This window comes from Hydra viridissima, unplaced genomic scaffold, assembly GCF_058129835.1.
Source record: "Hydra viridissima isolate aposymbiotic clone 2 unplaced genomic scaffold, HvirCarnegie_v1 scaffold_16, whole genome shotgun sequence".
Classification (NCBI taxonomy): domain Eukaryota; kingdom Metazoa; phylum Cnidaria; class Hydrozoa; order Anthoathecata; family Hydridae; genus Hydra; species Hydra viridissima.
Window position 1 is genome coordinate 2,673,030 of NW_028324315.1, and position 13,123 is coordinate 2,686,152.

General features: G+C 28.4%; 1 protein-coding gene across 9 annotated transcripts; it reads right to left on the reverse strand.

Moving 5' to 3' along the window:
* Positions 1-4,179: 4,179 nt before the first annotated feature.
* LOC149877335 (uncharacterized) lies at positions 4,180-12,207 on the reverse strand. 9 transcript variants are annotated; one of them, XM_090073540.1, is made up of 11 exons: positions 11,966-12,207; positions 9,877-9,916; positions 8,491-8,566; positions 7,206-7,257; positions 7,061-7,100; positions 6,498-6,528; positions 6,223-6,362; positions 5,790-6,114; positions 5,141-5,396; positions 4,759-4,848; positions 4,180-4,569 (listed from the first exon to the last, which is right to left on the reverse strand). In XM_090073540.1, exons 2-11 carry the CDS (start codon positions 9,895-9,897, stop codon positions 4,542-4,544), a joined length of 1,059 nt encoding a protein of 352 aa, XP_089929666.1. In that variant the 5' UTR covers positions 9,898-9,916; positions 11,966-12,207; the 3' UTR covers positions 4,180-4,541. The 9 variants fall into 9 exon arrangements, 7 of the variants coding, with proteins under 7 accessions (XP_089929666.1, XP_089929668.1, XP_089929665.1 ...); XM_090073542.1 differs by lacking the exon at positions 8,491-8,566; XM_090073539.1 differs by having other exon boundaries at positions 4,759-4,837; positions 8,491-9,916.
* Positions 12,208-13,123: the final 916 nt, after the last annotated feature.

Below are 13,123 nucleotides of genomic sequence, written 5' to 3' on the forward strand. Positions count from 1 at the left end.
TTTAGACATGATTTTAACATGATTCACAAGATTTGATCATTTCAGTGAGCAACAACCCGAACTGTATCAGAATCTCCTTTTCCACCGATGATTTTTAAGTCACAGCAGGTGAAGAAATCATTTGTCAATCAAATTTTACGTGTTGACCTGCTCTTGGGAAATTTATGTGAAAATTGGCTCTACAATCTTGCTGGTTGATGTTAGGTTTACAGTTCTGACCAATTTTTTAATCCGTTGTTTGACAAGCCCGTATTTATTTGTACATTTACCAGAGCTGGTCAATTTTGGAGTGCTTAATGGTGGCTGGGCACTGCTTTGACCTGAAAGCAAAACTTGCATATTTTATGTTTCTAATAAACTTTGTTTAGAAAGTTTGGCAAAACTTTAAAATTATTTGTTTTTAAAGAGATTAGAAACTTGTCAAAAATATATTAACTGAAATCAATCTAGTCTAATTTCTTAATAGTCAAGACTTTCTTTCTTTATATATATGTAAAAATTATTTAAGTATAAATATTTACGGGGGGTAAATCTAAGTGGAGGCCCACCGGATGCTTTAGCAAGTTGAATAGTTCCTTCCGGATATAATTCTTTATTGGAAATAATTCGAGATGCAATTTGTTCGGCTGCTTTGCCATCTTTTGCTGTTAAAGATTGAAGATTTCCCCTGTACTTTAATTGAGAGCATTGGTGGGGCAAACATTTCCTAAAAGGGTTTAATGGTGGTTTGCTCTTCAAGAGTATTTTTTTCTTTCAGCTTTGTACGACCAATTTGGCAGATTATGCAATAATACATCGTGCCTCTTGTTTCAAGTCTCACTTGTATTGACTTGAAATCAAACAAAGGGGGGAGTGCAACTTCATTCCCCTCCTGTTTTCTGCGCAAAGAAGTTCTGCTCGATTTGTAGTGTCCTTGTAGTACCCGAGAATCACTGATATTTATATTAGTCTTGTACAGTTGACATATTCTGTCTCCTTGGAAAATAGTAAGCTGTCTTAAACATTTTTTCAGACATAACAAAGCACTCAAGTTTTCGATTTTCATCATGAATGTTTGCTTGATTTGGCATTGTAATAATTCAATAACTTCACTAAATCAAACTTTTTACAAAATTTAACCTAAATTTATATTGGATAGCAATCCACTTAACATACAATTATTGATATACTTGTAATTACTTAAATTAAAGATACTTGTCACACATAATGACAGTTTAGATTAAATCTTATTTGATGAGACAGTCCTACAAACGATTTTTACTACTCTTCAAAGGACTATCCTTCCCTTCATAACATTTCTCTCTTCAAAAATTATTGCACTTTTTAGAAAACATTTAATAGAGATTTTCTCTTTTTGTACCTCTGCAATCATTTTTATAAAATTTTTACAACTTTTGTTTAAAAACAATCATAACCTGTAAATACTGAATTTCCTCGGACTGGCCCTCCGAACTTTTTTGCGGAGAATTATCTTAGTTATCAAAGATTTTTAAGTCAATTATCTTAGTATAACAAACATTTGGTTTTTTTCACAGTTTTTTTGTTTTAATGGAAATAAATATTTTTGATTTTCTATTTAGGTATCCTTAGAAAAGCTTTTCAATCATTTTTTAGGATTTCTTTGCATTTTGGCAGCATCTATACTTTAGAAAAATGCTGAGATTTTCACGCTATACGTAAACCAAGTCAAACTACGCTTTAAATAGCAAATCAATATTTTGGGTCTATAAAATGAAAACGCTACATGTAACAATTGAACAATTATAATAAAAGTTGCATTTCAATTATTAATACTTACTAGATGTTGAGTTAGATGTTGAAGCTTGAGCAAATGGGACAAGTTATATGGAACAAAATTTATGAATCAAATGTGACAACTATTGTGTAACAGAGGTTATATTATCTACTGGAAATTAAGTTAATTACTAGCGGTTTATTTTCTTTTTTAAACAAATGAAAACGCTACATGTAACAATTAAACAATTATAATAAAAGTTGTTGGTTTTACATAGTAAAACACTCATGCAACCATAGTAACATAATAACATAGTAAAACACTCATGCAACTATTTTAAAAAACAGTGACCGAATATCACAGTAATCGGTAACCTTTTGAGGCATAAGTAGCAAAAAACTGACAAAGTTTAAATTAAAACTGCCATAAATCCGTAACCAGTTAACCAATCCAACTGAAATTTTATCCAAAGTTTGGTGTGGCTATACGCAACAGTTGAGCCAATTTTTTTCAAATCATATAAAAGTGCTTCTCATTCATGTTTTTATTGGTGCGCTATGAATTCAAAATTTCACTCAATTTGAAGATTCAAATCAAATTATTTTCCGCGGATAAAATAAAAAGATTTCAAAATTTGCATCACAGGGTACGTTGGTGTGTGCGATATCACCCCATATAAGTGGCTTGGTCAGCTAGGTTGGTATTATCATGATCCATGATAACCGTGAGTTCGAGGAATATTTCCTATTTTTTTTTTTTTTTTTTTAAGGGGACAAGTTTATTAAAACATTTACAGTTAATAAACTAAAACATCTCACTTGCTAACATATTTTCACATCTCACTTGTTAACATATTTTCACATCTCACTTGTTAACATATTTTCACATCTCACTTGTTAACATATTTTCACAACTCACTTGTTAACATATTTTCACATCTCACTTGTTAACATATTTTCACATCTCACTTGTTAACATATTTTCACATCTCACTTGTTAACATATTTTCACATCTCACTTGTTAACATATTTTCAAATTGCATTTTCTTTACTTTTTCTCTCTTTTGATACTTGAGAAACTCTTTAGAAACTCTTAAGAAATTTTTAGTACTAAAGTTGTAAAAAAGTACCCTTAAAATAAGAAACTTTCTAGTACTAGCATATTCGCTTGGTTTCTTATAATAAAAAAAACAGAACGTGTAATACTGACTTGACTTAGTTAGGCAAATTCACTTTTCCATGTTGTCCCTCGTCAAGCGGCTTAATTTATAACGTCATTAGGCGACAGAGGTAGAATTATACCAACTTTTACTTTAATTAATTTGTCTCTGCAGTTTTGTTTTTCTTTTCTAGCCTCTCTATTACTGACACTAATAGAGAGCTTAAAAATATTTACAATAAATGTAATAGTCAACTGATAGAAAAATTTTCCGATTCTACTAAAAGACTACGGCAAAAAAATTGCATTTTTTTCGGATTACTTATAACTTCTGGTGTACATAAACAACAAAGAAAATTTGGACGTATCTAAAAAGTTGATGCTTTGCCACTCATACGTGCAGTCTTTAAAGCTGCATCACGTGATACTTCGATAATGCTCAATGAAAAGGTTCACGTGCCTTACGATTGCATCATCGCTGACGAGCAATTATTCCTAATTGCTCATTTAAAGCTAATACTAAATTCACGCAATATATAACTTCTAAGCCGGTTAAATATGGGATAATAATATTTTGGGCATGCGATGCAAAAAATGGCCATCCATTGAAAGGAAATTTGTACGCTGGGAGACCGAATGACGGTCTTCGACAAATATTGGTGAGCGAACTGTATTAGACCGAGTTAGTTTCTGTTAAGGCTCCGGAGGAAACTTGACAACCAACCACTTTACGATTAAATTAGAAAAGGTACTGAATTCTTGGAGAATGACTTAAAGTTGGCATAGTAAAAAGAGACAAGCGTTTCTGACTAAGCAACATGTAAGAGGCCCAACAACTCTACAAACTTTTCATACAAAAGGCAGTAGTTCGCTCCAGACGTCCGCATTTGCCAAAGAAAAACCTATTGGTAAAATTTCTTTCCTCTATGCTCATGAGTTGCGAGATTGATAAGTCGAAGGCAGGTAAACTGGAGATAATCAAATACTACAATAACACTAAAAGTGGCGTCGATCAAATGGACAAGATATTAGAAGTAAAGAGACAGTCATTATTCTGGTTTCTAGCATTCTTATACAATACAATTGAGGTCACTGGATTGGTATCATATATCATCTACAAAGAGCATAATTTACATTTCAGGACCAAAGTTCGAAGAAAATTCCTAAAAGATCTTCTCATTTAATTTGTTTGAAATGTAAAACCCAAACCCTTAGATGATAATCACTGGAGGACACAACAGACGTATGTTTAGAGGGGGATAAATAGACATTAAACACTGAAGTAAAAACGGAATAGAAAACTGTAAAACTCTTAACAAAACTACAAATATTTTAGCATAATAAAAAAAGTCTATAATTTTATGTATAAGAATAGAAAAGCGTAAAACCTTTATTTTTTTGGTATAAATTTAGTTTATAAAGTAAGCCTCAATTTAAAACAAAATAAAAAAATGTTTGATTAAACAAAAAATTCTAAAATATTTGTAAAACTGTAAATACTTGCACTGCAAATGATGCAAATAATAAATGTGTCGTTTTTCTTAACAAAAAAAAATGCGTAGTTTTCTCAACAAAACAAAAAGCAAACAGAAATGTTAAACAGAATATAAAAAAGATCGAAAATTGAAAGCATCGTCTGAAGGTTTTTCATTTCGGACGAGCAGTCGCCATCCCTCTAAATAATGTCATTTAACAGTTTTCAGTTTTAATTTCTGTAAAACAATTTTTTTTTTGGACAAAAATTGTTGTCACAACATTTACGTCTATCTTTTTGTTAAATTAATTTTAATGCTTTAACATAATTTCTTTCTTAATTATTGCTAAAAATTCTTTAAGTTCTGAAAGAAAATATAAACTTATAAACCTAAAAATCTTCTTCTGTTCATCACCGAGTGATCGCCATGCTTTCCCTAACATTCTGGTCACGTATCTGTTGTCTACACCTGGAAAACTTCTAATAATAACACACAAAAATAATAACGTATTAATAAAAAAAAAGGTAAAAAAAAATTAAATTATTTGTGCTAATTAAAAATAACTTTTGACGGGGTTTTGAATTTTTTTTTTTTTATATATAGTAAAAAAGTTCGATTGGAAATGATACCAAATTTTTTTACAAGAAAAATTAAATAAAAATTAGTTTCAAAGTAGCTTCTCTTTAAGTTGGAATTCTAAAATACTTATTATAAAATTCAATACGGTCAGTAATATACATTTAAGAACGAATAAAAAGAGAGAAAAACTACCTGGTAAAGCTGGGGCGATGAAACTTACTAAAATGCATAAACGAATTCAAGGGTTTTTTACATTTTTTACCATTACAGTTACAATTACAGGCATTATCTGGACGTCTTTTTTTGTATGAACGCTTACATGGTACACCACTTGAAGAAACGTTTGAAGAAACGTTTGAAGAAACATTTGAAGACGAGTTAGGAATTAGTTTAAATTTTGAAGCGTAGAAATCATTAGTAATGCAAACAGTTGCTGAATTGGGAAGTCCTTGATAAATAAAATAAATGTAATCATCGAAAATTGCAAACTGGAATATTTTTTTAAAATTGTTCAGAAAGCAAAGCTTAAGTAACTTTGACAAAACTCAAAATTTTTTAAAAATTTTGTTTTTTTATTTTAAAGCACAAAAAAATCACTTTGAAAAAAAGATGAACAAAAAAAGATAAACAAAAAAAGATGAACAAAAAAAGATGAACAAAAAAAGATGAACAAAAAAGATGAACAAAAAAAGATGAATAAAAAAAGATGAACAAAAAAGATGAACAAATAAGATGAACAAATAAGATGAACAAATAAGAACTTTTTTATACAAAGCAATAAAAAAAAAAACTGACTAAACATAGATTTACTAACTATAAGTTTAAACTACTGATTTCTTACTATAAGGAGCAGAAACTTTAGCAACATCAGCTGACAACAAACTAGGCTTAACTTCATCATTACATATAACATCTTGGTTTAAACACAATTTATCTTCTACCAAACTATCTGGGTCTTCTATCAAACTAGTTGCATCTCCTACCATATTAGCTGGATTTCTTGACTCATTCTGAAAACCTGTTAAGATGACAGGGAGGGTGGTTTTAATGTTCATCATGAGTTGGTCATAAATAGAGTTGAGATCAGAATTTTCATCTGATTCAAAACTAATGTCGTTGTTCATGTTGAAGCATGATTCTTGAGAAATATTTTCTGTAGTTTCACCCTAGAAAAAATTTTCTCCTGATGTTGCTTTGAATTTTTAACTACAATAGCTCAACTAAGGGAAAAATTTAAAACTAATAAAGATGAGAGGAAAAAAATAAACTGTTACAAGATATTTGTTTTTCAACTGAGAAATATCATCTGTTATATCTGAAAAAAAATCCAATAGATCATCATCATTTTTTTCAGCCATTTGCTTGAAAATCATTTCAACTGATGTTGGGCTTACAGGAATTTCTGGAAAACTAACTAAAATAGGAAAAATAACAGAAAAAATAAAAAAAGGTTTCAAATTATAAATGGTTTAAGATTGATTAATATAAGTTGGATTCATATTTTGAACTGTTATTTGAAATCATATTAATGGTTACTAATTTAACTTACAATCAGCAGCAGACCAATCATTTTCTTCAAGCTAAAAATGCAAAAAAAAAAAAAAGATGAAAAAAAAAAAAAAATTTATAATATTGGAAAGACATTAATAAAATGCTGTTCATTTTTTATGCTATAAAATACTAAAACTTATATTTACTTTTTACTTTTATATTTTATAAACTTTTGTGCTTATGTTTTAGAGCTTTATTGCAAACACAGCCATATTTATTACAGTTTGTTAACACATTAACAGTTTGGTACCAGACCTCTTAGGATAACTGATTTAAACTATTTTATCATAGATATAAATTAGGAGATATATTTAATCTAAATTAAGAGGAAATCGTAAAAATGGTTTTAAAATAAAATTAAAAAACATATATACTGAGGTTTTTCTTGCTCATAATTTATAATTGTTCCAATTACAATGAACTATGTTTTGTATTTTATAGTTGTGATGGCCACAATGTAAACAAGCATAATCTGTAAAAACTTTCGTATATTACAAGATAAAAAAAACCTAATTTATTCATTGATCAGGAGAAAAAACACACAAAAAAAGATGTACATACATTTTTTGCATCCACCGTCATTGAAAAAGGCAAAAGAACTCTAAGGATAAGTTTTTAAAAAAAAGGATACTTAAAAGATGCAACAAAGATATGTTAATAATTTAAAATACGAAATAAAGAAAACTTTTATCCAACTAAAAAATACTGATTATTGAATTCCGAATTAGGCTCATTAGGCAGCACTTCCTTTTCTTTCTCTATGAATAACAACATATGCATAAAATTAGAATTGAAATTATTATGAAATATATATTAATATAAACATAATATAAATATAACTGATAAATATAACTGATAGCCAAACTGAAAGCATATAATTCTACAATACAAAGTTATGTAACTGCAGCAACTTAATTCATTTTAACATTAATGACCTTCCTAAGCATTTTTTTAATGTTTTTAAACAATATGCTGATGACACAAAAATGTTTTCACAACTTTCCTCAAAATTATGTGCCACTAAATTTCAGCCTGATCTAGATATTACCTACAAATGGTTTAAAATTGGTTCCTGCTGTCTAACATATCAAAATGTGTAGTCATGGATTACAATCATAACAACAGAAACACTTCCTATTACATAAACAGTATGCAGTTGACAGATTTAGACACAGAGTGAAATCTTGAAGTGCTTTTTCAGTATATGAAGTGGAAGAATCAAATCATTACAATTACAAACAAAGAAAACAAATGCTTGGTTGCATTAAGAAATCTTTTTCTTGATTTGATTTTGAGTTAATTTGATCTCTTTTTTATTTGATTTTTATTTGCCCGTTTCTAGAGTATGCAGTTCCGCTTTGGTCTCCATTTCTTAAATCTGACTGTGACAATATTGAAAGAATCTTATAAAACTCAGATAACAATCAGAGTTTTTTTCTATGAAACAGTAGACCTAACCACACTTGTGGCAAGGAGACAAAGAGGAGATCTAATTTTAATGTGTAAGATAACGCATAATCTTAACAAGCAAAGACATCAGAGTGGTAACTGTTTTAAATACTCTAAGGAAATAACAAGGCAAAAGCACAGAGAAAATGTTCAAAAAAATGGCAAAATGATGAAACACTCTACCAAATGAAGTAACTCAATCACCTACAGTCAACAGTTTTAGAGCAGCAATCATTCACTTTGGCTGTCACAATATGCCTAATAACATATTCACTGGCTCTGCCAGTTACAGCATTTACTTATACTAATACTAAATTACAATGTAAATAATATAAAGATAGTATAATAGAAATACAATATAAATTTGATATAAATACAATATAAATAATATAAATATAAAATAAATACAATATAAATGCAATATAAATATAATACATACGTAATATAAACTTAACATAAATATAATAAATATTTGATAAAAAATAATCAGTCTAGAACTGAAAGCAGCAAATTAAAGGTTCTAAATCTTCAAACAACAATACCTAAAGGCTGAGATGATTCTTGATTATCACGACATTGGTCAGCTGATTCTTGATTATATTTTGATACATATCGAGGCTGCGTAACAACATTATAATTGCCACAAGGTAACCAACTTATATTAGTATTAGGTGTTTCATTACTCAAGTTCTTAATAAACTCCATTTTTCTAAGAGACTTCCTTTCTAATTGTACTTTAAAACTTTCTTTTTCTTTTTAAAAAAGAAACTTTCATAAAACTACACTTAAAAAAAAACACTAGGCGCTAACCATAAACATAATACAAACACTGGGTACTAACCATAAATCCAATATAAATACTGAGCACTAACTATACACATAAAAGTAATTAACAAAACCTGCTCAAAACTTTATCCAAACTGAATGTTATAAATTACCTTGCTTCTGAGCATGGGATACCAAGCTTAGTACTTAACTCCTTAACTCTGTGTGTTGTCCTTGGGGGATGAAGAGAAATTTATAACAGAAACTTAAGAACTTCTATCAAAATACTAAAGCAAGAAATTGTATTAAAGCACATCTATATGATTGATAGCTACAGAGAGAAATAAAAAACTACGACTTTCTTTCAATATTAAAAAACACTTTCAATACAACCAATCATCAAATTTTAGATAAAAGTTAATTAAATATAAAAAGCAAATTTTCCAGAAATTAAATTTTAAATAGCAAAATAGGAAATAGCAAAACGAGGAGATCATCAAAATGGATGATGCCTTAAAATATCTTATTGGAATTTTTTTTATAAGTTGTTTTTTTTTTTTTTTTTTTTTTTTTTTTTTAGATTATGAAAAAAACCACTTTGAAAAATAAAAGATGAACAAATGTTAACACAAATTGTTAGAAAAAAAAAAAAAAAAACTTCATAAAACAGAGCTGACTAATCATAAATTCCCTAACTATAAATTCACTAAATATATATTTCTTACTATTAGCATTAAAATTTACTTCAGCCGACAGAAACAAACAAAAGTTTAACTTGATCATTAAACATAATGTTTTGAATAGAAACTTTCTTCTACAAAACTATCCAGATCTGTTGACTCCTTCTGAAAACTTGTAAAGATGACAGAGTTGCTGTTATTAATGTTAATTATGTGTTGATCAATTGAGTTTGTGTTACATAGGGTTTCATCTTCCAAAACAAAACTACTTTCACTTGTAGAAGTATGATTTATGAAAAACATTTTCTGTTGTTTCACTCGCGAAAAAAATACTCTTGTTGTTGTTAGCATTAAACTACAAAAACTCAACTAAGATATGCATTTATTAGACACTTTTTAAAAAATTTTGCAAGTTACATGATCAAAACTATTCTTTAATTACTCAGGAGGGAAAAACTACAATAGAAAAAAAATAATACATACATGATCTGCATTTGCCTTCATAGAAAATAGCAAAAGAACTCTAAGAATAAAAAAAGACAATGGATATTTGACAATAAGGAAGTGGGTTAATGATCAAATAACGTAAACAACAAATAGATAAAAACATTTTGTGTACAAGGACATACAGCTAAGTCTATATTTAAATTTTGTGACAAAAAGTGATTTTATGTTTTAATGAAGTATATAAAGTAGGTCTTAAGATAAAGACTTAACATCATTTTAGTACATATAAGGGTAGATATAAACCTGGAGTCTTTCCAAAATGAAGGAGATTTTGGACCAAGTCTTATGATATCTTAAATTAACAAAAAAATGAACCTAGCTGATTTTCCTTGTAGGCTCACAATTTAGCCCACTATACAAAAAATAATGAACTATCATTGAAGTTCAAAGTTGTTTCATCACATAAAACATTTCTTTTTTCTTTCTTATAAAAATATAACAGCAATACAACATATGATAAGATTAGGTGAGATTGTTAAGTCTTTCTCTAAAATTGAAAATGCAATGAAACAATAGCTTTTAGGCTCTATATTATAAATACAACATAAATGCGCTATAATTATAATATAAATATAATTTAGTAAAAAAAAAAAAAGGAGTTTGAAACTAAAAGCAGCAAATTATATATTCTAAATTGAAAAATAGAAACAGTATATATAGTGATACCAGAAGGGATACCTAGAGGCTGAGAGGCAAATATTGGATATTGTATTGTATTATACTTGTGCAGCAAAATTAGATATTGAGCATGATTAGATATTGAAGTTGAGTAACAACATCATAAATGTCACACTGTAACCAACATATACTACCATCAGGTTTAAAATCTTTAAAGTATTTATTAAGCTCCATCAAACTAAAATTTTTTCTCTACTTTTGGTCTAATAATTTCTTTTAGAAAGAGAAACTTAGAGAAAACTAAATACAGAAAAATCACTGGCCACTAACCATAAACAAAAACACCTCTTACAACGTGCTCAAAACTTTCCTAACTAAATATATATGATTATATATATGATTATATAAATAATATGATATCTAAAAACAAAGCAATCAAAACAAAGCAAACATTTCAATATAAGGCAATAAATAGCATCGATAAGATGGATTGCTTTGGCACAATAACATAGTTTTTTCTTTTTTTATTGTCAAAAGGTTTCAGAACTACTAATAATCAATTTCAGGTGAAGAAAAAACTTTTTGAAAAATTTCAGGTGAAGAAAAACTTTTTGAAAAATTTCAGGTCAAGAAAAACTTTTTGAAAAAGTAAAGTACACCAACTACTAATGCTTAATAGTACTAATAATATTATTTCTAATAATTTTATTATTTTATTATTTGCTTTTAAATTTCAATATCATATAATGTGTGACCATTGGGACTCTTTTTTTTAATAGGCAAAACTAAATAGACAAAGGTTAATGATTTTGTTTATGGATGATAAAGGCTTATCTGATCATAAAAAAAAACTTATTAAAAAATAAAAAGATTTTCTTTACCCCCCCCCCCCCCCAGAGAAAATTTTTTTTAAATATGATACAAGATAATAATGCAAGAGGGGGTTTTAATAGCAGAATTTTAAATTTATTTTAAAACTTGACCTAATTTTTAAGTTTATTTTTTAACAGGCAAAACACTTGTTCTGGTTAATCTTCACAGAAAAGTTTACAGTTTTTTAATCTAGTAATGATTTATTTCTTACATGAAATTACATTCACTTTTTTTTGATAAATGACAAATTAAGGTATAAGTAGAGGGATATAGAAGCTAACATCGAAGCACACAAAATATTGCAACAAAATCTGAAATTCAAGATAGAAATATATTTATGAGTTCTATACAGCCTTCAGGAAAAAGTGTAGCTGCCATAGTTTTGCAAGATTTATAAAGTTTATCTGTTCCTCGCTCTAAAAATTTTGAAAATTATCTTTGTGAAATTTTTTATATCCAATTTCAGTGGTAAGATGATAACTGCGAGTTTTACTTGATAAGAATTAAAAATAATAAAACTTTATATTTAGGTTGTGATTCATTTATGTCAGATAAATACAAATGGAGCACATACTTTCCTTCGGTTTGCAAGGCTGACAGTAGTAGGCTTCAGTTTTTTCAACTTTTCCATTTGAAAAAAGAAAACCAAACTAAATGAGCCACTTCTATTTCGAAACAACTACTTCGAGATTCTTTAATGTAAGCCAGATAATTCACCAAATTCCTGATAAATCAATCGAAGTTATCGACCATATAAGGAAAACTTCACTTTTCACAAGAAGATTGCACGTGGTGAAAAAATCAGGCAACACTGATTTTTACGTCACTATGGAAAGTTTTGACGGAGCCGAATTGTGCGAGTTAGTAGGCCTGTTCATATTACCATCAACGTATTAGAGATGGAGGTATAACTTATTGTTTTAGATTAAAGAGGCCGCAGAAATCAGCGAGCCATGCGAGTTTCCGACAAACTCTAAATTTTCACCCGTCAAAAAAAAAATCTACTAAATTGGCTGCCCACAGTTTTAAAACAGAAACTCTGATCACGTGGTATTCGTTTTATTTTTTTAGCATTTGTTTAATAAGACTGTTCAGGATAAAGTAACTACTTCACGCGTTGACAAATTACTAAACAAATTACACCAAGGTAAAGGAAGTTAGTTGTCGGCACGAATAGATTCTATCATTTTTTCAAGACGCAAATTTCTAAATTTTTTAAACTTTTTCCGTGTAAATAAAGCTTGTCAATGATAAAATAGACCTGTAAGGATAATTTTAAAACGACTAAAATAAGTTTTTTTGTCAAGGTCTGGTTTCATTCAACTCCTTGGTCCTTCATTCAGCAGCCTTAACTTTGTGTATTTTTTTAGTATTTTTTCCGTAATGTCGCCGTTTTTTGCCTCGACTACTCTATAAGCTCCATAATATATATTCCACTATGCATTATTTTTTTAGTAGGTGTATTTTCTAATGGACTTTTTTATAATTCATTTAATAAAGCAACCTTTTAAAAAGTTATTCGAATTTATTATTATCTTGCAAAATGCGGCCAGATATTTCATGTTTTCGCTTTTCATATTTCATATATTATTTCATTTGTCATAAAAAAACACACATTTGTTTTTGTCAAATAAAAATTAGTTTATATATAGTTGGTAAATCATGTTTTGTTAATATTAAATACTTAGTTATTCTTGCGGTTTGCCATAAATTGGCTTTGCTAAATTTTTTA

Bases quoted from the DNA above. Each gene is read 5' to 3' on its own strand.
- LOC149877335 (XM_090073538.1), bottom strand. From the start codon at position 8,653: ATGGAGTTTATTAAGAACTTGAGTAATGAAACACCTAATACTAATATA. The intron at 6,363-6,497 runs GTAAGTTAAATT...TTCCTATTTTAG, and splicing joins TGATTGGTCTGCTGCTGATT to TTAGTTTTCCAGAAATTCCT. The intron at 4,849-5,140 runs GTAGTTTTTCTC...TGTTATTATTAG, and splicing joins CATCGCCCCAGCTTTACCAG to AAGTTTTCCAGGTGTAGACA.